Source organism: Scophthalmus maximus, chromosome 6 (assembly GCF_022379125.1).
Source record: "Scophthalmus maximus strain ysfricsl-2021 chromosome 6, ASM2237912v1, whole genome shotgun sequence".
Classification (NCBI taxonomy): Eukaryota; Metazoa; Chordata; class Actinopteri; order Pleuronectiformes; family Scophthalmidae; genus Scophthalmus; species Scophthalmus maximus.
This window is the reverse complement of record NC_061520.1, coordinates 20,824,183-20,851,741: the sequence shown is the minus strand read 5'-3', so window position 1 is coordinate 20,851,741 and position 27,559 is coordinate 20,824,183. Positions and strand designations below refer to the sequence as shown.

Below are 27,559 nucleotides of genomic sequence, written 5' to 3'. Positions count from 1 at the left end.
ATGCGTTCAGTTGTGTTTCGCAGGAGGTTGATTGGCAGATAAAAACAATAACCCAATTCTAGAAATGTAAGGAGTACTAGCTGTAATTTGTTTTCCTTTTTATATTCTGTGCATATAATTGAGTGATTTCCCTGTAAACGTTAGATTCAATTTGGTTGCTGGGTTTTGGAAAAAACAAATCACTGTCCTGGTAAACGTAACGATGCCCTGCCCTTCAAAATTTCATGGAGTCAAAAAAAATTCCCCTCCACGGAGATTCTCCTAATGCACCTCTTTCTCCCACTCCCTCGCAGCGTGTGTACAGTGCATAGAATAACTGGGATACGAAAATAGCCGGCTGGGGTTTAGCGCAATGACAAAAACGTAGCTTTCCTTTTGTGTCAATTGAGACGGACGCTCGGCACCAATAGGCGTCGGAGGAGGTGGCATATGCTAATGAGGGACAAATGTCCACTGACCGTGACCTTCAGGAGAACAGTATAAAGGGGGGCACATCTCAGCAGGCTGTCATTTCGTTGTGGTCGCCCTAAGGTCAGTGGACAACTTTTCGCCGTTGTTTGGTAGGTTGATCATTACGCATTTTTACGCGCGGGCTGGCTGAACTTTGAAAGGTCTTATAGAGTCTAAATGTCATTCTCAGCGGCGCAGTCATACCTTTTACCATCGCTATCACGTGCCAGATAACGCACTGCACGTCTCTGTAGCTTTGCTCTCATTTGGTGATAGTGGATTTGCGCTCTTTACGCACGAGCGGTGTTTCCACGGCCAGGTATTGTTGTCGTTAATAACGGAAGGCTGTGAAGTAACGAAAGCAGCTTAGACTCGTTAAGAACTGCTGACTAACACAAAGCTTTGTTTTTTTTTCCTTGCCAAAGGATTTCCCACAGCCCGTCAGCCTCTCAGTGCGTCCGGTTTTTTGGGGGGTCCGACGAGCAGGTGCCACCATGCCGCGTTTTGACATGTCGGAGTTCGGAGACGCTGCAGCGTTTTTACGCAAATCCGAACGGGACTTGCTGTTGGCACACGCGCCTTATAACGGTAGGCCTAATAAGGACACTTCAAAGTAACGGAACCTTGTAGGGCACATCACATTAAAATATTCATGCCATAATTAAAAACAGCTTTAGACGCAATCTTAAATTTGTATCCGTTGCTGAATAAGGTTAAAGAGGTGCAACAGGTGGTATCGGATACTGGTGTTTATCAGAAATCATTGTTTTTAAGAGACTTGAAACAAGACAAAATATGTGTTGATTTTTTTTAAAAAGAGGTAATTTTATAACTGTTGTGGAACTGCTGCAGTGATTTGTTTTGTGAAACTAAAATGTCAGACGTTTCTGTTATGTCACTGTCAACTTATTTTTTATTTTAAAAAATTGCATTTTTAAAATATTGTTATTATTACTACAATAAGAAACAATAAAACAGATCTACTTTTTCAGGCTTATTTATGTTACACTTTTACCTTCTGATGATTTTGTCCTCTGCCAACTTCTGGATTCTTCACTGAATGCACACCCCTCTACCGCACTGTTATAGGTAAGAAGCGCGCCTGGATCCCTGATGAAAAAGATGCGTACATTGATATTGAGATCAATGAGGTCAGCGGTGATAAAGTCATTGTCGAGACCAAAGATGGGAAGGTAAGTGCTCGTTCATCCGCCGACAGATTTCCTTTGATTCCAATCCACTTCAACAAATACATGCCTGTGTTCTTTAATTTTAGATTCTGACAGTGAAGGAGGGCGACATCCAGCAGATGAACCCTCCTAAGTATGAGATGATTGAAGACATGGCCATGCTGACACACCTCAATGAGGCGTCCGTGCTGTGGAACCTGCGCAGTCGCTACTCTTCCTGGATGATCTACGTGAGTGTGCCATTATAGCCTGTTGGTACTTCCCCCTCTCCCATGTTTCCATGATCCCCCCAAAGAGCATAATTATCAGATTAACTTACGGCATATAACTGTGCTGTATGCCACGTCCTCTTGTTTCCTCAGACCTACTCCGGGCTCTTCTGTGTGACAGTGAATCCATACAAGTGGCTGCCCGTCTACACGGCCCCCGTGGTCGCTGCCTACAAAGGCAAGCGCCGCTCCGAGGTGCCCCCGCACATCTACTCCATAGCAGACAACGCCTACAACGACATGCTGCGCAGTGAGTGTTTTCACGCGCTAAAGTATTACAACACACATCATATAGGCACTGGAAAATATATCAAATATTGAATTGAAAATGTGTATATTATTCTGAACATATAAAGAAAAAAAAACAAGGAAAAAAACAACAAAAGAAAATAATGAAACAAGTGGACAGATATAGAAAATTAATATTCACAAACAATGAAAGCATAAAGCAAAAGAAACTGTCCAACACTTGTTTTACATTATTTATAATTTAATAATTAATCAGATTTTCAATAAAAATAAATCCATTACCAATTTCATATATCTTAATCATATTGTCTAGTTATCTTTTTATAGATTTATATCATATATTTTAAATCATATTCTCTAGTATATAAATATAAACCCTTGTATCTATTCTCTTCATCAGATCGGGAGAACCAGTCCATGCTAATCACGTAAGTATTAATTCCTTGAAACTGATTTTTCTTTTTGTTGTTGCCAGAAATGAAAGAAGAAACAAACTGTTTGTAAATGTATGCGGTGCCATATAATGTTATACTGTCCACACACAGCCACTTTATAGTTTTGACATTTTTTATGTCAAGAGCCATTTTTGGCCTTGGCTGACCTATTGACCTGATGTCCTGATCTATTCCTCACTTTTTTTTTTCTTTTCTGTTTTGTCACCTGCAGTGTAGTGACTTTGATTCACGCTACCTTTTACCAGTTCTGTGAACAGTTTTTTTTTCACTCTACCTGTTGTGTGTGTGCACTTTGTTATTTTTCACACTCCTATAGCGGAGAATCCGGTGCTGGCAAAACTGTCAACACGAAACGTGTCATTCAGTATTTTGCCATTGTGGCAGCTCTTGGGGAAACAGCTGCCAGGAAAGGAGTAAGGCCGATGTGGCAACCCGTATTTTTGTTTTCCAACCCCCTTTTTAAAGCTTTTTTTGCTGTATTTAATTTTTTTTTTGGTCCCAGGAATCCTTCAGTTTATTCCCTTTAAACTGTGTCCTTACATTTTCCTCACTGTTAAAGTGGTGACTGTGAGAACTGATTACATTCATGTCTTCACCCTCATGTGTTGTGCGGCCATTTCCAGCCACTCTGCTATGCTTCCTCATCGATTTTTGAATCATTCTTTTCCCTTTTCCTTGTAATTCCTTTTTTTTTTTTTTTTGGCTCCAAATTTTTTCCCATAATTTTCCCTTTGCTTTGATTTTTGCTTTTTGACTTTTCAATGTTGTTTGATGCGGATTTTTCCTCCCTTCTTCCTCCCGTGCTCACCACACTTCATCCTATATATACATATATGTTGGTTTTACCACAGCTTTAACAACCAGTTTCTAATTTTCCAGTTGGTCGTGGTGTTTCCCTTTGGTTGTGAAAGCATTATTCACACTTGACATAATGTCGAACTCACAGGCTTCTCACTTTCTTCTTTTGCAGCATGGTCCTGCCACTAAAACAGGGGTGAGTTAACGCTGCAGAAAAAAATGAATGCAGCTACATTAACTGATTTTAAATGTTAAAATAATATGACCTATTCAATTTTAAACGAATTACAAATGTATCTTCTAGGGGACTCTGGAGGATCAGATCATTGAGGCAAACCCGGCCATGGAGGCGTTTGGCAATGCCAAAACGCTGAGGAATGACAATTCATCCCGTTTTGTGAGTGCCAGGAAATTTCCCTCTGTCTAGCATTATTATATATACATTTAATATTCTTGACACTATGGTAATTTTTTCTCGCATCCCAAATATTTCCCACAGGGAAAGTTCATCAGGATCCACTTTGGACCAACTGGCAAACTGGCCTCATCTGATATTGATATATGTGAGTTAATGGTCGCAGACTGTCTTTCAACACGGCGCACTTCTCATTTTCTTTCATGTCTAATATGAACATGTGACGCCTCTCCCTGTCCTCCAGATCTCCTGGAAAAATCCAGAGTGATATTTCAGCAGCCGGGTGAGAGGAGCTACCACATCTACTACCAGATCATGTCGCAGAAGAAACCAGAGCTGTTAGGTGAGTCATTCCGGGCTGTTTATTTCATTCCGTACTACTGCAGGACTGGGACATGATCCTGTTAACTCTTTGTAAACTCTCTGTTCCAGACATGCTGCTGGTCTCCTCCAACCCCTATGACTTCCACTTCTGCTCCCAGGGCGTCACCACCGTGGAGAACATGGATGACGGAGAGGAGCTGATGGCCACTGACGTGAGAACTTTAAACTTTTCCATAAGGAGAGAATATTAGCGGCACCCGAGCGCAGAGCAAAAGGTCTTCTTTTCTTCTCTTCAGCATGCCATGGACATCCTCGGCTTCCTGCCCGACGAGAAGAATGGCTGCTATAAAATAGTTGGAGCCATCATGCAATTTGGCAACATGAAATTTAAGCAAAAGCAGCGCGAGGAGCAGGCGGAGACCGACGGCACTGAAAGTAAGAAGCAGTAATGCGATATCTGGCACAAAAGCAGCGACAGATTTAAAAGCAGGTTTGTGATTCCCTCTTTCTTTTTTCCCTTTTCTTCTTTTCGTCCTGGATGGTAACCAGGTGCAGACAAGGCCTCGTACCTGATGGGGGTCAGTTCCGCTGACCTCATCAAGGGCCTGCTCCACCCAAGGGTGAAGGTGGGCAATGAGTATGTGGTGAAGGGGCAGAATGTGGATCAGGTGAGTACAGCACGTGTGACACAGTAGCTGAAGATGAGATGAAAAACGAAGCATGTCAAACAAGATGAAAGCAGAACTGTCGTATGAAAGGATCTTTAGACTGTCATGAAAATTCAGTGTGTTCAGCTTCACTTCTTTCTGCCGAACGAATAGTATACAGATGAAGGACAGCTCCTTATTCCTTAGACGATCAGTACACTCGCTACTCGACACACACACACTAGAATCTGGTATCTAAGCAACAGGGGCGATCCATGTGAATGACAGCCTCCCTCCTCCTGTGTGTGTGTGTGTGTGTGTGTGTGTGTGTGTGTGTGTGTGTGTGTGTGTGTGTGTGTGTCTGCATGGGTGCTGTAGGTTAACTACGCCGTCGGTGCTCTGGCCAAAGCCACGTATGACCGCATGTTCAAATGGCTCGTGGGACGCATCAACCGGACCCTGTACACCGCCCTGCCTCGCCAGTACTTCATAGGAGTCCTGGACATCGCTGGATTTGAGATCTTTGAAGTAAATCGGTCTATATTATAAATATTTCATCATGTGAATACAGATATGACATTTTTCTTAACTATGTCTTAAGAGCAAACTGTTTTTTTAGTTCTATGGTCAGTCTTCGGTTTAAAACAGGTTCTCAGTCTGTATCTCACCCTCTGATGAGGATCCTATGTTCTTCACGCTGTTCACGTCCAACGCCTCTACTGAACACCTGTTCCTCTTTTGTCGCAGTTCAATAGCTTCGAGCAGCTGTGCATCAACTACACGAATGAGAAACTGCAACAGTTTTTCAACCACCACATGTTCATCCTGGAGCAGGAGGAGTACAAACGTGAGGGCATCGATTGGATCTTCATCGACTTTGGGTTGGACCTTCAAGCGTGCATTGATCTCATTGAGAAGGTGAATAAAGTGTCGTAGTCATAACAGGCAAAGTTGATTCACGGATGAGTTTGGGAGAGGTGTATTGGGTTTAACGCGCTGCTCTTCCTCCAGCCACTGGGCATCATGTCCATCCTCGAAGAGGAGTGCATGTTCCCCAAGGCCACCGACACCAGCTTTAAAGCCAAGTTGTATGATAATCACATTGGCAAGTCACCTAACTTCCAAAAGCCGCGGCCAGACAAGAAACGCAAGTACGAGACCCATTTTGAGCTGGTGCACTATGCTGGTGTGGTAAGTCTGAGACACAGTTTGGCATCATTAACCGTAACATGCAGAATTCGGTCCTTTGAACGTCCCCTGCTTTGTTCTCACAGGTGCCATATAACATCTCCGGCTGGCTGGACAAAAACAAGGACCCGCTCAACGAGACGGTGGTGGCATGTTTCCAAAAGTCTGCCAACAAGCTGCTGGCCTCTCTGTATGAGAATTATGTCGCCTCAGACTCAGGTACAATACACCATCCTGACAATAGTGTGCAGTTAAGATCTTGACGCGGTCAAACTGATCACTCTGCTCATTACCTGGCAGCGTCTGGCGGCAAGGAAAAGAGGAAGAAGGCCGCTTCTTTCCAGACTGTGTCCCAGGTTCACAAGGTGAGCCTGAAAGCACAGGGTGTAACAGCCCTTTACTGACGTGAACGTAGACAGACTTACGTCCAAATAACGTCCATTTCCGGTGACGCGAGAAATTGCGGGTGTCTCTGGCCAGCTGGGACGGAGGCAGTTAAGACTTGCAGTGATGTTTAGGGCAATGATCACATGAACATCACTTTAAGTCTGTGCTGGCTCCTCTCTCCTCCACGTCAAGGCTCTCACCTGGGGAAATAAAAGGTTTCAAAACGAAGGCTCCCACTTGTTGCGATAAACAATGTTTTAATAGTAAAAATAGCCGGCGAGTTTCTATTGACTCGGTTCAAATAGTTTACGGTATCGCTCCTTTACTCCAGGAAAATCTGAACAAGCTGATGACCAACCTTCGCAGCACCCAGCCCCACTTCGTGCGCTGCATCATCCCTAACGAGACCAAGACTCCAGGTAACGCGCAGCACGATCCCATGTCGTCAGGGGGCCGGGTGCTGTGGACGAGCCTAACGTTTTGAAACCCCGTTCTGCGCAGGGATCATGGATCCGTTCTTTGTGCTGCACCAGCTTCGCTGCAACGGTGTGCTAGAAGGCATCCGGATCTGCAGAAAGGGCTTTCCCAACCGCATCCTCTACGCCGAGTTCAAACAGCGGTAAGAAAGAAACACAAACACGGAGAAAGGGTGAGACTGACTCCTCCGCTATTCAGTCTCACTGGCGATCAGTAACGAAACACTTTTCTCTCTCTCCCCACATATTCAGCTATCGCATCCTGAATCCACATGCCATTCCAGAGGATAAGTTCGTTGACAGCAGGAAAGCTGCAGAGAAGCTGCTGAGCTCGCTGGATATCGACCCAAAACAGTACAAGTTTGGACACACAAAGGTAGAAGGGAGCAGCATTGACGATATCTATGCAACTGAGTATGTGATCATGCACTCACAGATATAGGTCTTCCTCAGTTTCCATTATTCCATTCATTTATTTTGGATTATATGTGTGTTTTTTTGTTTTTAATTTCTAAAAGCCGAGCTGTCGACGTCAATGCTTTGCGTCCCTTCTTATGTTCTTCGTGTCAGGTGTTCTTCAAGGCCGGCCTGCTGGGTCACCTGGAGGAGCTGAGGGACGAGCGCTTGGTCAAAGTCCTGACACTGCTGCAGGCCGCCGCTCGGGGCGAAATCATAAGGAGGCAGCTGAATAGGATGACGGAAAAGAGGTAAAGGGCCGTGACGACTTTTACTTTTGTCTTCAAAACCTTTTTTTCGTGATTATAAAATGTATAAAGAGGCACAGGAGAGTCTTCTGTTGAGGAATTTTTGTCTGTCCTCCCTGAGAAACTGTTAAGACGAGTCTTCTCAGGCACCAAGCAAGGTCATCTCATCTATGGCAACCCGCAACAATCATTGAGCAGCTGAAGTCTCACTCGAGGTGTCATAGTGACGACATTACTCTAAATGAAATACACTATAGAGATCGGGGATGGGCAGACTATCTTGGGAGGCCGAACACTGGGAACCTGTTGATCTGTGTAGTCTTCCCAATATTGAGCTCTTATAATAAATACTTCTCCCTGAATCAGCATCCACTCCATTCAATTATTCCATGTCCAGCTTGGTACTTCACCGGAAGGTGAAGGAATGAGTACAACAGCAAAAAAAAAAGAAAGACCTCAGACACCAGTTGCTTTAGTGAACAGGTTCAATAGCAACACGATCGGCTTGTGTTACACTATACCTTAGTGTTCACTCCCTCGCTCCAGTATGCCTGGCATGCAAGGGCAGTGTTATCGGTGTGTGCGAGGCGTGTGCTTGCCCTTGTATGGTTACCAGGCATGTGTGTGGCCCTACTGTTATTAAGGGCCCCAACCACCACACACACACACACACACACACACACACACACACACACACACACACACACACACACACACACACACACACACACACACACACACACACACACACACACACACACACACACACACACACACACACACACACACACACACACACACACACACACACACACACACACACACACACACACACACACACACACACACATCCCACTCTAACAGGTCTCCGGCCATTCTCTCCATCCGCTCTCCCTCTAAATTAAACAATGCTGACGGTGTCCCCAGAGCCAGGTGGCGACATGTGTCAAGTGGCAGCTGCTGAGGCCCTCCCTAAAAATACAACCCCTCGGCCCCCTCCCTGGATGCCCGATGGCCCCTGGCCCCTTTTGTCCGCGGCGCCTGTACTTCTAAGTGAGTGCATTGATGGAATATGTGGAGGGTGAGAGGGGATTTAAGCCGGCCGTTGGACAGAGGGCTTCGGTTTCTAAATAAACACAGACACTCACCTTTGAGAGGCACTTGCGATCAGCCCCCCCCCCCCCCCCCCCCGACCGCCCTCCCTCCGCCACCTTCCACCCCGGCGTGTGCAAGCTCACTTAAAACTCACCCCCTAAACACTGACAAGAAGTCCTTGACCAATCTGCTCCGGGTCCATATTTAGGGCTGTGAGACGCCATCCTACTGAGACTAAATCAATCTAGTAACCCCGTTTGGTCACGGTCATGGAACATCAAAAGCATCATTAGGTGTATGATTTCATGTCGCATCCCTTGGTGTATGATTAGATACATGGGGGTAGACGGGTGCTGAATATTTTATTACAACTGAACTGTTAAAGTTGAGGGTTTAAGTAACTACTTTCTATTGTTTATCAATTACTATATGCTAGTTACTTAGATATTTTAACTATTTAATTATTATTTGTATCTGTCTATTTGAGCCATACACCTTATCCATTTGTTTTATCTTAACTGGTTTGACTTTTCTACTCACTTGCTAAATAGTATAGATATATATGTTTATTTGGAGTGGAAAAATCACTCTCACTCTGTCCCCTTTCTTTTATTCATTCCCATTGTCAGAGAGGCTCTAATGATCATCCAGTGGAACATCCGGGCCTTTAATGCTGTCAAGCACTGGCCCTGGATGAAGCTCTTCTTCAAAATAAAGCCTCTGCTGAAGAGCGCCGCCACCGAGAAAGAGCTAGCTGCTCTGAAGGAGGAGCTGGCCAAGCTGAAGGAGGCTCTGGAGAAATCGGAGGTCAAGCGGAAAGAGCTGGAGGAGAGGCAGGTCAGCCTGATCCAAGAGAAGAATGACCTCTCTTTACAGCTGCAGGCAGTAAGTGATGGACAGCATTCAAACATTCAGCTTTTAGAAAATACAGGTACTGTAGTAGAGCTTGAATGCACTTTCGACGACTACTCTTTTTGTCCCACAGGAGCAGGACAATCTGGCAGATGCCGAGGACCGCTGTGACCTGCTCATCAAAACTAAGATCCAGCTGGAGGGCAAACTGAAAGAAATCATGGAGAGGTTGGAGGATGAGGAGGAGATGAGTGCTAATGTGCTCGCCAAAAAGCGCAAGCTGGAGGATGAGTGTGCCGAGCTGAAGAAAGACATTGACGATCTAGAGATCACCCTTGCTAAAGTGGAAAAGGAGAAACACGCCACTGAGAACAAGGTGAGGACAGTGCAAAAGGAGAGCGGTGAGCTGCCTCCAGAGGGCGCTAAAGGGCCACAGAAACACTTGTGTCGCATTTAGCGGATTGTACTACACTGATAAATACATGTGTACTTAATTTCTCATTTTCAACGAGTCCATATTATTCTCTCCTTATTCCCTGCAGGTGAAGAACCTGATTGAGGAAATGGCAGTTCTGGATGAAACTATACTGAAGCTGACCAAGGACAAGAAGGCTCTGCAGGAGGCCCATCAGCAGACCCTGGATGACCTGCAGGCAGAGGAAGACAAAGTCAACTCTCTGACCAAAGCCAAGACAAAGCTGGAGCAACAAGTAGATGATGTGAGTTTTGTTATTGCTTTGAAAGGCAGAGTGAAATATCCACTGTTTCATTTTGTCCACAGGGCATAACATGACATTAATATGTTACGTTTTTTTGCGTCTTCCTTATGTGAATCAGCTGGAGTGCTCACTGGAACAAGAGAAGAAACTGCGTATGGACCTGGAACGGGTCCGACGTAAGCTGGAGGGCGATCTGAAACTCTCCTTGGAGTCTTTTATGGATCTGGAGAATGACAAACAGCAACTTGAAGAGAGGCTGAAAAAGTGAGTTGTCATGTGTTTACACCAAAAAAATATCATCATCTTGTCTTTCTAGCACTTATGAAGTAATGAAAAATATTTCCTACCAGGAAAGAGTTTGAAATGAATGCGATAAGCACAAGGATTGAAGATGAGCAAGTCTTGGCCAATCAGCTCCAGAAGAAGATAAAGGAATTACAGGTGCAATCTTGTCACTTAACCTCTTACAGAGCAGTTATGAAACACACTTTTGATAAAATAAACTAACCATTAATTTTCCCCAGGCACGTTCAGAGGAGCTGGAGGAGGAGCTGGAGGCTGACCGGTCTTGTCGGGCCAAGGTGGAGAAGCAGCGCGGCGATGTGGCTCGCGAGCTGGAGGAGCTGAGTGAGCGCCTAGAAGAGGCTGGGGGGGCCACCTCATCCCAGATCGAGATCAACAAGAAAAGAGAGACAGATTATCTGAAGCTGCGGCGAGACCTGGAGGAGTCCATGCTGCACCACGAGGCCACGACAGCAGCCATGCGGAAGAAGCATGCCGACAGGGTCGCAGAGCTAAGTGAGCAGATCGACAGTCTCCAGCGTGTCAAACAGAAGCTGGAGAAGGAGAGGAGCGAGGCCAAGATGGAGGCTGACGATCTGGCCTCCACTGTGGAGCAGCTTTCCAAGTCGAAGGTGGAACGAGGGACAAAAAACACAGAGAATTCAAGCAGAATGGGCACAAATTTGATAAATCTCTCAAAAATGTCAATTTCTTGTGTGCAGGCCACTTCAGAGAAAATGTGCCGCCTGTATGAAGACCAGTTGAACGAGTCTAACGCCAAGGTGGACGAGCTCCAGAGGCAGCTCAACGATACCAGCACCCAAAAGGCCCGTGCTCAGGCTGAGAGTGGTAAACAATGTTCATTCTAGTTATAAACCTCACAAACAGATTTCACTAACCAGTGTTACTGACCAGTAACTGGTCAGTAACACAGATACCTTCTTCTCCTCCCGGGGCAGCCGAGCTGGGAAGGAAGCTCGAGGAACGAGAATCCCTGGTCTCTCAGCTCCAGCGGGGCAAAAACTCATTCAGCCAGAATGTTGAGGAGCTCAAGAAACAGCTGGAGGAGGAGAGTAAGGTCAGAAACCTGTCAGTCTTCAGTTATTCACGAGGCTGGTATCTAACTCATAGAGCTGCAGATATACTTCAGTTTAGCTAACTGCCCTCCACTATCATGATTGTCTCTGAAGGCCAAGAACTCGCTGGCCCACACTCTGCAGTCATCTCGACATGACTGTGATCTCCTGCGAGAGCAGTACGATGAGGAGCTGGAGGCCAAGGGCGAGATGCAGAGAGCTCTGTCCAAGGCCAACGTTGACGTGGCTCAGTGGAGGACCAAGTATGAAACTGACGCCATCCAGCGAACTGAGGAGCTGGAGGAAGCAAAGTGAGTCAGATGTACTTTGACAGAATCCAATTATGCAGAACGATCATTTGAGGGCGTGACGGTCAAATCTCTGCTTCACTCTCATTTAGGAAGAAGCTGGTGATACGTCTTCAGGAGGCCGAAGAGTCGGTGGAGGCATCCAATGCCAAGTGCTCTTCCCTGGAGAAGACCAAACATCGTCTCCAGACAGAGATCGAGGACCTGGTCATTGACCTAGAGCGTGCCAATGCTGCAGCTGCTGCCCTCGACAAGAAGCAACGCAACTTCGATAAGGTACTGGCAAAGAGAAGCTGAGACCTACATCTTGAAAATGTGTGACCTGTTGACAACTACTACAGAGGATTGTATTTGCTTCCCTCAAGGGATATAACCCTAATTACTTTCTACCTGCCTCTGATGAGTCGGGTACTGGTACAATTACAGTTTGTCCAACGCAGGACTCCTGCAACTATAACTCTTCCTTTTTCCACCGAAGTTTCTAAAATTCTCATTGCACCCTCCAGGTGTTGGCTGAGTGGAAACAGAAGTATGAAGAGTGCCAGTCAGAGCTGGAGACATCTCAAAAGGAGTCTCGTGGCCTGAGCACAGAGCTCTTCAAACTGAAGAATTCTTATGAGGAGACCCTGGATCATCTGGAGACCATCAAGAGGGAGAACAAGAACCTCCAAGGTAGAGCGGACATCAGTAAATCCCAGCTGGATGGTTGCATTAAAGAAACTAAATGACTTATAAAATATACTACTTTTCTCTGTGTACTTCACCAGAGGAGATCGCTGACCTGTCTGATCAAATCAGTCAGGGAGCGAAGACCATCAATGAGCTGGAGAAGATGAAGAAGAGTCTGGATTTGGAGAAAAGTGAAATTCAAGCTGCACTGGAGGAAGCTGAAGTAGGCCGTTTGAGATGTTCTCTACTTTTTGTGGTCTGTGGGATATTCCTGACTGACCACTAACTGGTCTGTCTGTCTGTCTGTCTGTCTCAGGGCACTCTGGAGCATGAAGAGAGCAAAACTCTCAGGATCCAGCTGGAGCTGAACCAGATGAAGGTCGACGTTGACAGGAAGCTGGCTGAGAAGGATGAAGAAATCGACAACCTTCGGTGAGTTTTTATTGATCACAGTTTTCATCCTACTTCACCGCAGATCCAAGATTCTTCCCCCATCGACCACTCCACATTTTTCTGTTTGCCCCTTCATCACCTTCTAGCCGAAACAACCAGAGAACGCTGGACTCCATGCAGGCCACCTTGGATGCCGAGGCCAAGTCTCGCAACGAGGCGGTGCGCCTGAGGAAGAAGATGGAGGGCGACCTGAACGAGATGGAGGTGCAGCTGAATCATGCCAACAGGCAGGCCTCCGAGTCCCAGAAACTCCTGAGAAACCTGCAGCTTCAGATCAAGGTGAGTTCACGCAGCGATCAATCATATTAATGAGACCACACGTTTCTGTTGTTATACTCAACAACCTACTTCGCTTGCGCTTGATTCCAGGACATTCAGCTGGAGTTGGACGAGACTATTCACCAGAATGATGAGCTGAAGGAGCAGGCTGCGGTGACCGAGCGCCGAAACAACCTGCTTGCTGCTGAGGTGGAGGAGCTCAGGGCTCTGCTGGAGCAAAACGACCGCACGCGCAAGTTGGCTGAGCATGAGCTGCTTGAGGCCACAGAGAGAGTCAACTTGTTGCACTCTCAGGTAAGAAGATACATTTCGAATGATCCTGCGGTGCATTAATCAATAAATCCTGGTAAATACATATAACTGAGCTTATCAACGGAAGGTCACTTTACTTTTATTAGATGGACACGAAGAGGCAGTGATGTCGTCTACATGACATAATGCTATATGCTGTATATCCTGCTCCTTCATTCAGAAAGATCCAGCAATGTTACACTTAAAATGTGCAAGGATGCGTAACAGTTCTTGACAGAACTCTCACTTCAGTGGTTTTGTTTTCGAAATACTGGGTAGAGCATAGCTGCAATTAATAAGTTTTGCATTGGATGGCGTATCCTCCACTCATTTCTATTCACAAAATGATTCTTATTCTTTTGTTCCAGAACACTGGGCTGATCAACCAGAAGAAGAAGTTGGAGAGTGATCTGTCCATGCTGTCGAATGAGGTCGAGGATTCTGTGCAGGAGTGCCGCAATGCCGAGGAGAAGGCCAAGAAGGCCATCACTGATGTAAGATCGAGAACAGACAAAGTATAATGTGCAAAGCTTTATACATCAAGTCAAAATGTCTCTAAAGAGGACTGTTAGAAATCCTAAATACCTGACATCTGTGCCAGAGGCCGGTTGATGATGCCGCTGTCAGTACCAGTCCAGGAAGAGATGGCTTCATGCCCCTTTTAAAATGGTCTTCCATATTTGTAGGCGGCCATGATGGCAGAGGAGCTGAAGAAAGAGCAGGACACCAGCGCCCATCTGGAGAGGATGAAGAAGAACATGGAGCAAACCGTAAAGGACCTGCAGATGCGTCTGGACGAGGCCGAGCAGATCGCCCTCAAGGGCGGAAAGAAGCAGCTTCAGAAGCTGGAGGCCCGGGTGAGAGCTGAAGTTAAAGTTTATGCAGTCAGCGTCTCGTTAGCCAATGCTTGTAACTGGCATATTTGCAATGAGCTGACGGGTCATTTGCTGCTCTGACCGGCAGGTCAAAGAACTGGAGAATGAACTAGATTCTGAGCAAAAGAAGAGCCAAGAGTATCAGAAGGGAGTACGCAAGTATGACAGGAGAATCAAAGAACTGTCCTACCAGGTAAACCACCACCGCCTGCGTGCAGGGGTATGAAACCAAAAAGTTTTTAAAACAAATTGGAAAGGAGGGTTAAAGTTCCCTTTGGTGTTTGTCCAGGCCGAGGAAGACAAGAAGAACCTCATCCGTCTGCAGGACCTCATCGACAAACTGCAACTCAAAGTGAAGAGTTACAAGAGACAGGCTGAAGAAACAGTGAGTCCACAATCAGTTGTTTACCATTAGTGTTCCGTTTGACAAATGATAATCCGAATCACATTATTCTGAAGCAGTGTAACATTGTGGAAAAGCACCGGAAGAGCATCCCTTCATTTCACCTGAGCACTTGGCTTCAATCTCTCTGCAGGAGGAGCAGGCGAACGCCAACCTGTCCAAGTTCAGGAAACTCCAGCATGAGCTTGACGACGCCGAGGAGAGGGCGGACGTGGCTGAGACGCAGGTCAACAAGCTCCGGGCCCGCACCCGCGACCAAGGGGGCAAGGTCGGTAAACTAAATACATGCAATACATAATACATTACGGTGTGATGCTGAATCGAATGACCCGCGGAAGAATCTATTAAAATTAGCCAGCGGGCTACATGACAGGATCTAATCTTAGAGGAGACTGAATGTAGTCCTCTTTTGAATGCGACCTCACACGGCCCCCTCATGTGATCTGTGGTGGTCATGAGTAGTTTTATGACAGTGTGTACGCGGTTGCCAATAAACACTGTCCTGTGTGTTTCAGCTTGCCGAGTGATGTGACGAGGCTCACCGCTGCAAAAAAACTAAACAAATCACAGCCAGCCAGCTGCAACAGATGTGGTCCGCTGTGTGAACACCTAAATAAAGACTTGTTCAATCTTTGAATGTGACAGATTTGCGTGTTTGTGTGTGAATATGTGAAGACTTGTTCAATCTTTGACTGTGACTGATTTGCCCGTGTGAATATGACAAAGTTTAGAAAAATCCAACAAAGGTCTAAAGAAGAATTTATTGTGTTATTAATTTGACAAACAAGGAACTTGTTAAATAAGGAAAACGAAGGTCAATACCAGCATTAGAGGAGGAGCGTGAGGGGTAAAAACTGGTTACAGAGGTGGCTAAAGTTGAACGTGAAACCGAAATATGAATCGTCTCCATTTGTGTGATGGTCAAACAGGATTATCAAGTGGTCGGGAATTGTGCATTAGTGAATTTTTAACACAACGAGATATTTTCTGCATCAATGAGTCTACAGTTTTTTCACCATGAATTATCAACTGTCAAACCCACAGATGCTGTTGATCTTTGTAAGGTGAGATACAATAATAATTGATCAAACAGCACCACGTGGTCCGACTTCTAAATGTGGGTTTAGAACTGGCTGCGAAAACTCTCAAATAATATCGTCATCATGCCAAACATTACAAAGACCCACAGTTCGATAAAGCCAAAATAGGAGTGAAAGCCTGTTCCATTAAACACTATGCAGCATGTCGTTGAATAAGATTTCTTTTCATTTTCGACACAGAATAATGTTATGTATGAAATCTAAGGCCTACTGGGAGCTTCACGACACAAACGGCAGAACTGTAGAGAAACAGTTCCCCTGGTTTTCACATGGAGGGCTCAATCACTCAGAAAGTTCACACCACAAAGCTACAGAAGTCGGGGACTGTTGATGTAGTCGCTCTGATGGAGCGCTCACAACATTCAGGTTTTTTACAGCATTAGCTGCGTCGAGCCCCATGATGGATGACTGGATCCATGATAATATATAATCGATACTAAGTTTGTCGACACCACTGCAGGACCATATGTCATATCACATTGGGTTTAATAAAGCGTTTATCTTGGGTATTTGGCGTGAATCTGAGAATTTGTAAGAGAAGCCATTGCCAGGTGTAGTTGCATTGACTTTCACTGCAAAGGACGAAAGGTGAACCAATTCGAAGTGTGCACACACGCACCATTCAAGAGATACATTTTTTTAAGGCATGCTGAATAAAAGCTAGAAAACAAGGAGACAGTTCTGGTTAATTAGCTTCAAAGCAACTTAAAAGGCTTCAGACGTGTCAAAGGACGAGAGTTTGCATCCCAAGGCAGCCTAGCACGAGTAGCTCATAGCCTCAGGGGGGCGACTATTGGAATACCCTTATACATTCACATGAACATGTGTCATGACATGTTGGGAGAAAAACTGTACAAATTGTCCTTAGGAGTGATTTGATCTGTACGGTATCGGGATAAAATATGAGGTAGCACTTTCATTTGTGGGGTTGGGTCGGGTAGACTTGAGAATATCTGTTCAGCTCTGCGTCATCCACACAACACAGCTGAGCTCTCAGCTCCTTCTCAACACAAACCAAAGAGCGAGCGGTGGCGCCAAGCAACGGCAGCAATCACACATATATTGTCATTCTCAGCTTGTAGTATGAGATTTGAGAGAAAAACAGAGAAAGTGGTAAGATTTTCAGTCCAATGATGACGTCAATGTTGGGCCGAAGGCATGAAACAAAAAAAGCGTGTGGACTGGAACAATGAAAGGGGTTTGTCTTAACACTAGCACCTGCATAGTTTATTCTCCTCCCCAAAGCATCTCTCAACAGCATGGATACAAATTCTGTACAAAATGAAGGTGTGGTTTTTAAATCGACAAACGTGTTAACAATAAAATCATTTTTTTAATCTGTGCAATGTTTTATTCTACATTTCATTCAGAGCTAAAAAGCCATTGTTTTCAATAACACAAAAAAAGATCAGCAAAAAAAAACAAACCTGAAAAAGAGACGAGTTTCCTGTGTGGGGCTTCTGAAGCCACAGCAGAGTGGAGGGTCGCAGGTGATCTGTGAAACATGTCTGCCGGCCCACACGCAACCTTAATGTTCCTAGTAGAGCCAGAAAGCACCAATCAACAATAGCCACCTAATAAAATAAGACCAACAGAAAGGTTAAAAGATAATGCTGTTCTTTGACAAGAACCCCCCCACCCCAGGTCAGGGTTAGTCAGCAGAGCTTGTAGGTAGTGGGAGATTGAGGCCACAGACTCCTGGAAGCACTGTGACGTACCACTGACCTGCACATCTGGCTGACAGTTTAATATGTGGCCATTTCCAAACAAAGTTCATGTTAAAGGATTTTTTCTTTTTTTCCCCCCTAACATATAATTTGTTGAATCATACATATTTTTTTTTTTCATAGAATTTTTTTCTATAGGTTATATAAAAGGCTCTATCTGAAATTCTTCTAAAGCAAACAACCAATGCAGGTGTCATATCCCAAGGTCCCAATAGTCTGTTGTACAATGTTGAGTGATTGTGGGATGGGCGTTCAGGTCTCCTTTGAAGAAGAAGAAGAAGAAGAAGAGCAGTAACTCGGTGAGAAGATGAGAATTTTCATCTCCCCCCGCCCCCCTCCCATCTGCGATGCCAGCCTCCATGCGTAAGTACAGACTGCAAACTGCCGAGTCTTTCCATCCAGAGACGCAGTCACAAAGCACCTGGATGGCTCCGCTCAAACGAGTCATCACCAGCTCTAGGTGTCCATGCTCCCCCGTGACCCCCTGCCCTGTCCCACCCCCGGAGCAATGAGTGCAGCGCTGGAGGTCAATCTTCCAGCAGGTCTCTGTCCAGATCCATGAAAGGCTCATCAATGTAGCTCGCTATGGCACACAGAGAAGTCCTGTCTGGGCCCAGCAGCACTGACACAGTCTCCTTCCAGTAGCTGAAGGGGATACAGGAGCTCTGAGGAGCGGAACCAGAGGAGTCAGAACCGTGAAACAACCTTTTGTTATTATTGTGTCTTCATTTAAAAGCTAACCACAGGATCGGGTGAGCTACATGCTTATATGTGCTAATGGTCAGCAGCCATGATTGATATTTTTGGCCACTTGTGGACAGTGGGACAAATAGGAACAATCACATGACACTGTAGCGCAGCACTGTTTGTTTGTTCCCACCATGCACATACATATCATGATTCATAATGATTTCCCTGTCATCGCGTTGTGAATGTGTCAGAAAAAACACTGAAGAGATGTTCTATGCGGCTGGTGTAGACTGTGGGGACATGGAAACATTCACTGGAGTTTCAACAGATGGAAAGAGTGTGAACAATACTCACATTCTCCAGACAGGTGCTGTCTTTGTCCTTGTTGAGGTAGTGGCGCTGCCAGAAGCGCAGAAGGTTGTGGAAGTTGTTGAGCAGGCAGCCCGGGTACTTCTCGGTATACTCCTTCTCCCGCAGCGCGTTGAGGTAGAAGGGCAGTTTGGCCTTTCTCCTGGCCAGCATCAAGATCACCAAGCTTGTGTTTAAACAGCTCACATTCTCCTGCAGTGAAAGAGGGGATGGGATGGACACAAAAATGTTAAACTCCTAACATATACTAAGCAATATAACTTGTAGTTGTTGCTGGAATTGATGTTGACGTTTAGACCTAGAATTCCTTATTCTACAACCGTTGGTGTGACTAAGTGAAAACGAAACAAGACCTGTGTGAGAGTCTGCACGTTGATGATGTTGATCAGTCGGAAGAGGAAGGAGAGCCTGTTCTCGACTCTGGCCATGTAGGACAGCAGGCAGCACTCAGACAGAACCTCCACCACTGAGGAGGGAAACACAACACTGAAATCACTGTCTGTCTGTCTGTCTGTCTGTCTGTCTGTCTGTCTGTCTGTCTGTCTGTCTGTCTGTCTGTCTGTGTGTCTGTGTGTCTGTGTGTCTGTCTGTCTGTCTGTCTGTCTGTCTGTCTGTCTGTCTGTCTGTCTGTCTGTGTGTGTGTGTGTGTGTGTGTGTGTGTGTGTGTGTGTGTGTGTGTGTGTGTGTGTGTGTGTGTGTGTGTGTGTGTGTGTGTGTGTGTGTGTGTGTGTGTGTGTGTGTGTGTGTGTGTGTGTGTGTGTGTGTGTGTGTGTGTGTGTGTGTGTGTGTGTGTGTGTGTGTGTGTGTGTGTGTGTGTGTGTGTGTGTGTGTGTGTGTGTGTGGAAAATGAGGACATTTAGGCCGGTCCTCACTTTCTGATACTCCTCCAAAGGGCTGTTTGAGGCTTAGTCTTTGAATTGGGTTTAGATTAGGGTAAGGGTAACTGTTGGGGTTAGGCATTTAGTTGTAATGGTCAAGGTTAGGGTAAGGGGCTGATACGATGTCAGGGATTTTAGGCCAAAACAATGCCCATGAAATACTGCAGGGACTGCTTCACTGTCAACTGCGGTCGGTCAGTATACTCTGTCACTAGTCCGTCACGTCACTCTACATGTCTGAACTTTTCTTCCCGTTTTACCTTTGACATCTTCAGTCTGGCTCTCGAAACGGTCCAATGACAGGACGATGCAGCGCACCAGCATGTTGGAGTCCACCAAAGAGCTGTTGATCTGCGTCAGGAAGGTCCGAAACTACAGAGGAGAAATCAAACTATACCATTAGAACACTCTTGTTCACATACAGGTTGAGAAAGGTATTTTTAAACAATACCTTTTCTTTCTTTTCTTTTTACAATGCATATTAAAGGAATACAATGATACCTTTTCTGGAGTGTTGACATATTTGTTGAATCTTTTGAAGGCATCAATGTTGAACTTCATGAGCTCCCCCAGCAGATCGAAATAGCTCTGTAGGACATCTCGAGATGTACAGCCGCTATCTATGATGCAGAACAGGATGTGCTGTCGGGGGGAAGGAAGTAAGCAACTATTTAATCAAGAGAAGTCAAAATCAAGTAGAGAGCTGCTGCGATGTGGACCGCGGATTGAGATAAAACAATGTGGCTGTAGCTTTACCTCTAGCAGTCCCCTCTTCAGGAGGAACATTTGGTCTGCATAGGAGGTGGCTCCTCTGAGAAAACTTTCCACCGCCCTCGCCTGCCAAAATCTACACAGAAAACAGAAAGAGTCAGCAAAGGAAAAGAAAAAAAAAAAAGCAGAACTAGACAGACAGAAATTGAGAAATCATGTTAAAAAAATAACAAGGAGCGTGTTGCTCCGAATGTAGGGATGTAGAACTTTTTCCTGACACTATCTAACATCAACATCATCTCCTGCATCTCGATTGTTGGCCCATTCAAAGCTGACCTGAAGGACGAGTCGGGAGGCTCCCTCTTCATGACAGCGAGGAGGCGCGTGAGGAGGCCCTTCTTCCCATCACACACTAGGCTTCTGTCTGTGTTGACCAGAGCTTCCACCTCTGGGATGTTAGCCTTCATTGATATGGCACTCAGTTCGTTCAGCTCCTGGCTATTCAACAGGAGGTACTTGTTTCTGAAAGACAGACAACGTGTTTTACAGGATAAACTCAACCTCAAGACGAGAAGCCTGATCCGAGGTGACTGAATAAGGGCCACTTACTCGTGGTGATCACTGAAGCTCTGGAGTAGCCGCAAAAATTGGATTTTAAAGGATATTTCCTGTACGACGAGAATAAAGAGTGTTCAGGTTCAGGTTTAACTTTAAAAAGGTTTGATTTAATTACACAGAACCAGTTTTCAAATAGAATGTTTTGTTAAAAAGTTCATACTGGACTACAATCGCAGTTCTCATTCTGGCCGTGCACCACGTGATTGGAAGCCGTGTATTTCCTCCAGATCAGCTTGTCAAACAGGTTATTGAGCCCCGGGATGAGACGGAACTCAGCCAGCATCTTGTGGACCTGTGCAGGAAGACAGTGGGTCAGAGCACTACACTCTGCTTATAAAGCTCAAGGAGAGAGGAGATGTGATGTCAAGTACCTGGTTCCTCTGCCGGCCCATGAGAAGGACACATAGTACATAAAGCACTTCCACTTTGTACATGATCTCGTGGACAATCTTCATGGACTGGGGCAGTCGATGTCTCAGGGGGCTTGTGGCCAGGGAACTCTCATCTGAAGACTCTGGGAGTGATAGGGAAAATATGTCTCCATCAAAGTTCAGAGGATTTCAGTAGAGTGATGGTCTAGCCCAGGGATGGGCAACTGGCGGCCCCCGGGATGCATTTGTGGCCACCGTTAGAGGGCGCTCCCTCGTGAATGCAAGGGGCTAATTGCCAAGGGACTGCGGTCTCATCTGATCTTTGCCCATCATACCAACGACACACGAGGAAGAGAGACACGAGTGGCCAAAATATATAACTGGACCTAGAGAATTGTCACCAAGCACAAATATTTGGAAGGGGGATTTCATTCTTGCATGCTTTGTTTTATTGTGCATGTGTAACGGTGGTCTGCCAGTCGAGTGCTGTGCAGTCCTCACTCACCGACATGTTAACTGACGGTCACAGTCACTAGTGCCTTTAGTTGAGCCTCACTGGTAGTGAGTCTGTGTCTCAGACCAGAGGCTGTGAGTTTGTGGCAAAGTCGTGACAAATGACCCAGTCTGCTTTTTTTCCCACAAACCGCCCCCTGAATAGAAGCAATACTAAATGCATTTGAATATAAAAATAGAGATGTTGGTAAGATAAACTTTGATTACGGTATATATTTTGTTGTTTTCATTAATTTAGTATCTATAACTGGCTAATTGAATGATGGGGTTACAGCATCCTACTGGTGGAAGTGCACGGCGACGCTCTGGCCCTCTGGTAGTGAGGGTAAAATGTTGGGGCCCTCTCTATCATCAAAGTTGCCCATCCCTGATTTAGCTGCACACGTGACTGTTGTCTCACCTGTGCTGCTTTGTTCCGCCTCCTCAGTGGCCATCTGCATCAGGGCATCCAGCACCAGAGCGTTGTCCAGCCACGTGTACCAGTCCTCAAGCTCCTGCAGGAAGTTAGCTCCTGTGGCCTCGGACACCTTTCTGGTGGCCAGCTTACAGAGTCGCTCGATGAACCCAGGGATGTTCAGCAGGGTTACTGGAGGAAAACAACACCAGAGGGTTCACATCTTATGATCCCTTCTGTTGCCATGGCACAAAATATGTCACGTCGTCTGTTGGAGCGCTGTACTCCACAGACAACTCACCCTGATTGACCTCAGCCCGCGAGGGGCTAGAGTTGCGCTTCTGCTGAGCGTTTTTGGCCAGCAGCGTGTGCTTGTCATCATTTCCTACGTCGGGTTCTGAGATGGTGACAGACAGGATGCGGCAGAAGTTGGCCAGCTGCTGCTGGTCAAAGCTTTGGACCAGACCTGACAGGTTGGGGATGCCCTCTAAATGGATCATCTCCTTAAAAAGTCAAACACATGAACCGTTACCAGCCTGAAAGTGGATTGGAATCATCGTCACACTCGCAACCTGCCAAAACCATAGCAGTGTTTTTCACATGTCAATTTAGACCTTTCATTCACAAAATCAGATCAGCATCCGAGATCAATGGGCAATTGACACTTGTATGTGTTTCTCACTCAAGGGCTGTAGCAGTGAATTCCATCTGATGTTTTGATCCACTATGATTAATACTCAGGACAGCCTACCAAAAGAAAAAGCGCTGACTTCCTTTGGTCAAATAAATAATCCATGCAAAGTAGCATCTTGTCTGATGACACCGTTTTCTACGCAAGATCACGTGGAGCACCCCTGGGACATTGTGTGCTGCTACAATCCTCTAAACAAATCTAAGAGTCCTGTGTCATGGTGTGGCAGAGGTTTAAATGTCAACCACTGTAAAACTATGCAATTGATGTACATGTTTTGCAAAGCACCTTTCTAATGAGACAGTATTGTTAATTACACAACTTAAACATTCCTCACTATGTTTCATAAAGTGCAGAGGTGGATAGCACTAAAAGAAACACCTTTTCAAATTAACAAAATATGAATATTCTGTCCTAATTACTAAAAGGGCAATAAGCTTATCTTTACCGTTAATTAAAACCATCACCCTAAAGCTTGAGGTGTCAATAAATTCAGTTACATATGGATGATTAAATAATTCTGAAAAGCCTTAAGACTCCACGCTGATGCACATGGATCAGCATGATTTTACCTATATGAAGATTTAGTAACATGCCCAAAATCAGGAATGATTACATCTGGATTCAAGAAAATATGAAAAAGAATGCAAAAAGACGGACTGCACAGTATGCCAAGCAGTCTGCTAAATTACAGCTTTGTCACAAAACAGCTATGTAGAGACAGATTCATAAAGAGAAATTCAAGATTCTAAAATGAAGGCCTCACTGTGACATTAGGGTGTTTGCAGCTCTGCTAGTAACACATTTTTTGGTATTAGACGTGTCTGCACTTGGACATCGGAGCAAGCAGATACTATGAATTCATCTGCAGAGCAAATATTGAGAAATTAAGATGAAATAATAATATGACACCAGAGGTGATCAGCTTTTCAGATTGGCTTGCCAAATGTCACTGCATTAACGTACTTCAGAGACCCTTAAAGTCTGGAACCAAAAGGGCTATAAAGAGTGTTTTTGCTCGAGCTGAGAAAATCCTAGCTCTGACCTTTTTGACCCCAAGAATATCTTCAATAAGTGTAGCAGTCTGTAGGAAGGTCTTCTTGTTTGTCATCAGGGTGAAGAGAAACAGAACAAAGTCATCCCTCGATGCCAGGCTCTTCGTCACCCCCTCCGTCTGAAATAATGTGCACGTTAATTAAATCCTGCCCATGTAAAAATGATGCCTAACTAACTTATTAACTATAAGGAAAAATCATTTAGTTATATAGACATGTGCTAAGTTGAAGAACGTTTGTGATACACCTCTGACAATTACACAAATGTAAAAGGATACTTACACATATACAACAGTTGTAGAGAACACTAAGGCAGTCCTTGACCAGGTCATCATTCACTGTTGTAACACAAACGTTAGTCTAAATTTAACTCAATCATTTTTTATTGAAAAAAAACAACTAATACGAATTAACTTCACAATAAACAGCAGATATGTGTGATGTAATTACATTCATGCTTACTTTTGGGTTTTTTCTTCTGCATAGTTAGTGTGGGTCGCATCAAGATCTCCACAAGCAGCTTCGGGGAAACAGTAAAATTAGCATTCTAATGTCGTTTTTATGTCCACAGTGTCTCACGATGATTTATTACACATGACAACTGATTCTCCAGAGGCAACAAGCCTCGGTGTCTCCAGAGTCCAGTAATAACAGAGCATCAGGTATCAGGAATGTCAAACTTACATCGACTCCACCGAAGAGGTCAAAGGTGTGCGTGTTGGGGAAGGTGGATTCCTGAGCGGTCTTCCTGTCCTCCGTGACAAAAGACATGGCCTCCATGGAGAGGTGAGACGATAATACCTGACAAAAACCATTGTTCACATGTAATTTACATCGGCCAGGCTCCGTGATTAAAAATGTTCAACAACAAGTGGCTACAAGCGGCGCCGCTGCAGGATGGACCAGAGCGCTGTGTCTACCTTAAGAAAGCTGTGGGCATGGGAGAGGTCACTGTTGGGATGGCTGCTCTCGTGGAGCTTCTGCAGCAGATTAGGGATGCCATTCCACTTGGCCCGTTTATCTCTCTCCTGGAGCAAGCCTCCTGGGAGCTACAACACATAACAAGGGGCAAACGTCCATCTTGAAATTCAAAGAATTTAACACATACAAGGTGTTAAAAACCCCTTCTCCATCCCCATCTGCCTTCCCAGGAAACATGCATTCAGCTTTTGAGACACACAAAAACACCCAGTGCCCTTTTAAATGAGATTAGACCTGAGCCACACCTCGGGTTATATGGCAGATTACTGCAATGAAGAGAGCAGAAACTACAAGCAGCCTCAGCACATTTTTTTCATGATAGCCATGTAATAACTAAAACTACAGGACCAGAGAGTCCTGGCCTTGCTCATGGTCAGTGAGTGCAAATATAATGTGGAGCCGGGCCATGAAGTGCAGCGGCGGAGTCTCATAAATTGACCCTCCAGCATGCTGGACACTCTTGCGGGGCATTCTGAGTCGAGGCGGCTGGAGAGGTCACACGAGACGACCTTTGCTATATTTATCAAATTGATTTATTGACCACGTGTAATGAATGCATGCAGACATTTTCTGCCAGGATGTGACAGCAATGATAAAAGATAAAAGTCCGTGACTAAGGTGAGACGCGCGTGCACGGGACATTGTGATAACGCCTCAACAAACCTATACATATAAATAAGTCAAAGCTACTGGCTGGCTGTGCATTTAGTCTTTCGACTAATCATTTCACATTGCTGAACAAGAGCAACGCCGTGTCCACAGTAGTTTCCTCTTACAATAACCAGCCTACTTTGCAAACAGGACAGCGGTTACCCAATAGGGAATTTTTGTGTCTTCTCTGCTGCAGCTTGTGACTGTCGATGGACTACTGTATACACCTGACACGACGACAACAAACATCATTATATGTATATATATATATATATATATATATATATATATATATATATATATATATATATATATATATATATATATATAATGTGATGAGTAATGTGAATTTTGCAAATTGTTCAGATCGTGGCAGCTGACCCAACACAGCAGTCTGAGAACAGTGGTCAAAACGCGACATTTGCAGAGATTTTTCCTGGTTGTCATCCCAAAAAAACAAAGACACCAGAGGTTTGATCTGTCCACTTCAAAAAAAAAATAAAAATAATAAACGCAAGTCAGCAAAGGAAGGTGAGAGACACGACGCTGGCGCGCTGCAGGGGAATGACATGTTCTCTCTCTCTTTTTATTTTACTTTTTATTGTCTTTGCCATTCAACGGATTCGGTCGCAGTGCAGCAAAGGACGCGGAGCCGGTGTGGAGCAGAGGCCGGACGTGTCCGAGTGTCGGGACGGGTGCGATGTCGACCAGCGAAAGGAGTGAGCCAACACAACCGACACAAAACAACAGCTGACGTACACTGGCGTGCAGTCGAAACCGCTCTTGCAAAAGCTGCAGACACACACGGTGTGTGTGTGTGTGTGTGTGTGTGAACGTGTTCCTGTGTCGAAAATAGGGGAAATCAACGTGCTCACGTGGTCGCAAACAGCTGTTGCGGCGTACCCTTTTATGGGAACGATAGTTATTGTGTTCGGTGTGTCGTTACGTAATCACCTGGCTGCTCGGCTGGCTTTAGCTAGCTGGCTAGCTAGCTAGCTAGCCCTGTGTGCTAACATTAGCAAACGATGTTACCGTCGTTGATCGGCGCCGGGCGATTGAAGAGTTTCCGACGCCGAACCACGGCCCCCCCGGCGCCACTGACAGCCCCGGCACCCGACTGGACCAGCCATGTCCCCGGACCTCCGGCTCGACGCGTATTCGTGCCGTGCCGTGCCAAACCCCCGGCCTTTAATGCTAAGCTAGCGCAGCGCTAACAACAAAAGAGCAAATGGACGCGGAGCAGGCTCCGTGCGGCTGCTTCGGCGCTGACACCGTTTTTGTATCGCCGGCGAGCGGACGGGGGTCCCGCGGCATCGGGGGTCGGTCGTTTTTGTTGTTGTTGTTGTTGTTGTAGAGATGTCGCGGACTGGGAAAGCCCGCGGCCCCGGGACGAAGAGCGACCGCGCCTCCGGCCGAGTCTCCGGGACGCGCGTCTCCGCTCTCGGGCTGGATCCCGAGCGCAAGTCCCCGGTCCCGACTCTCCCGAGAACGCGCCCTCCGCTCGCCGTCGTCTGTCCCTCTCACCTGCGTCCCCCGGCTGAAGCCCCGGCCGGTGATCCTGCTGGCCGTGAACCTCGCGACGACGTTGCCGCGGCAGTGCCTCCGCTTCCCCCCGGCGCGGGGCGACTCGGACCCCAGATGCGTCGCCATTCTTACTCCTTCCTGAACTGAGGCGCTCGGGCAGGAAGTGGAAGGCTTTGATGACTCGCGGGAGGGCAATCAGGCGGCATCTGCTGGCGGAGGCGCGCAGGCTGCGGAGACCAGGCCCGGTGGCTCCTGTCCGGTCCGCACTCCGTGTCAACAGGTCCACCGTCGATCACCGTCGACACCACTGTACAACCCCCCCGAATAAAACACCATCCAATAAACAGAGGCCAGACTCTCCTTGGATGGGGTGGTGATGTTGCCGTGTGCTGCTCATTTAGCACATCTCATTGAATACCACGCACAAGACAA

General features: G+C 45.9%; 2 protein-coding genes across 4 annotated transcripts; one reads left to right on the top strand and one right to left on the bottom strand.

Annotated features, from left to right (window-relative positions):
• Positions 1–520: 520 nt before the first annotated feature.
• Positions 521–15,491, top strand: myh7ba (myosin, heavy chain 7B, cardiac muscle, beta a). 2 transcript variants are annotated; one of them, XM_035630028.2, is made up of 44 exons: positions 521–560; positions 876–1,038; positions 1,540–1,643; positions 1,727–1,870; positions 2,003–2,159; positions 2,559–2,586; positions 2,930–3,026; positions 3,584–3,607; positions 3,716–3,808; positions 3,911–3,974; positions 4,071–4,169; positions 4,259–4,362; positions 4,447–4,585; positions 4,700–4,818; positions 5,176–5,325; positions 5,545–5,715; positions 5,809–5,988; positions 6,072–6,204; positions 6,286–6,350; positions 6,704–6,791; positions 6,874–6,991; positions 7,101–7,224; positions 7,419–7,555; positions 9,277–9,532; positions 9,633–9,875; positions 10,042–10,218; positions 10,337–10,482; positions 10,569–10,659; positions 10,743–11,132; positions 11,223–11,349; positions 11,460–11,578; positions 11,691–11,887; positions 11,977–12,160; positions 12,391–12,556; positions 12,652–12,776; positions 12,870–12,985; positions 13,093–13,285; positions 13,376–13,579; positions 13,945–14,070; positions 14,263–14,433; positions 14,540–14,644; positions 14,741–14,836; positions 14,988–15,122; positions 15,370–15,491. In XM_035630028.2, the coding sequence occupies exons 2-44, from the start codon at positions 945–947 to the stop codon at positions 15,379–15,381; spliced, it is 5,811 nt and encodes a 1,936-aa protein (XP_035485921.2). In that variant the 5' UTR covers positions 521–560; positions 876–944; the 3' UTR covers positions 15,382–15,491. The 2 variants fall into 2 exon arrangements, with proteins under 2 accessions (XP_035485921.2, XP_035485923.1); XM_035630030.2 differs by lacking the exons at positions 521–560; positions 876–1,038; positions 1,540–1,643; positions 1,727–1,870; positions 2,930–3,026 and having other exon boundaries at positions 2,079–2,159.
• A 105-nt stretch (positions 15,492–15,596) lies between these two features.
• trpc4apa (transient receptor potential cation channel, subfamily C, member 4 associated protein a) lies at positions 15,597–27,394 on the bottom strand. 2 transcript variants are annotated; one of them, XM_035630031.2, is made up of 18 exons: positions 27,128–27,394; positions 24,892–25,020; positions 24,656–24,772; positions 24,434–24,491; positions 24,254–24,309; positions 23,962–24,090; positions 22,527–22,728; positions 22,232–22,417; positions 21,319–21,461; positions 21,108–21,239; positions 20,939–20,997; positions 20,666–20,851; positions 20,375–20,465; positions 20,120–20,260; positions 19,879–19,990; positions 19,094–19,206; positions 18,726–18,932; positions 15,597–18,346 (listed from the first exon to the last, which is right to left on the bottom strand). In XM_035630031.2, exons 1-18 carry the CDS (start codon positions 27,251–27,253, stop codon positions 18,209–18,211), a joined length of 2,325 nt encoding a protein of 774 aa, XP_035485924.1. In that variant the 5' UTR covers positions 27,254–27,394; the 3' UTR covers positions 15,597–18,208. The 2 variants fall into 2 exon arrangements, with proteins under 2 accessions (XP_035485924.1, XP_035485925.1); XM_035630032.2 differs by lacking the exon at positions 27,128–27,394 and adding an exon at positions 26,558–26,702.
• Between the last annotated feature and the right edge of the window lie 165 nt (positions 27,395–27,559).

What these genes read in the sequence shown, in the direction of transcription:
- trpc4apa (XM_035630031.2), bottom strand. Translation starts at nt 27,253, where the DNA reads ATGGCGACGCATCTGGGGTCCGAGTCGCCCCGCGCCGGGGGGAAGCGG. An exon ending in GCTTCAGCCGGGGGACGCAG is followed by an intron (nt 25,021 to 27,127) that starts GTGAGAGGGACA and finishes TATGTGTTGTAG; the next exon opens with CTCCCAGGAGGCTTGCTCCA. An exon ending in GGCGGAACAAAGCAGCACAG is followed by an intron (nt 21,462 to 22,231) that starts GTGAGACAACAG and finishes TATCACTCCCAG; the next exon opens with AGTCTTCAGATGAGAGTTCC.
- myh7ba (XM_035630028.2), top strand. Translation starts at nt 945, where the DNA reads ATGCCGCGTTTTGACATGTCGGAGTTCGGAGACGCTGCAGCGTTTTTA. An exon ending in GCATTGATCTCATTGAGAAG is followed by an intron (nt 5,716 to 5,808) that starts GTGAATAAAGTG and finishes CTCTTCCTCCAG; the next exon opens with CCACTGGGCATCATGTCCAT. An exon ending in TACGCCGAGTTCAAACAGCG is followed by an intron (nt 6,992 to 7,100) that starts GTAAGAAAGAAA and finishes CCACATATTCAG; the next exon opens with CTATCGCATCCTGAATCCAC.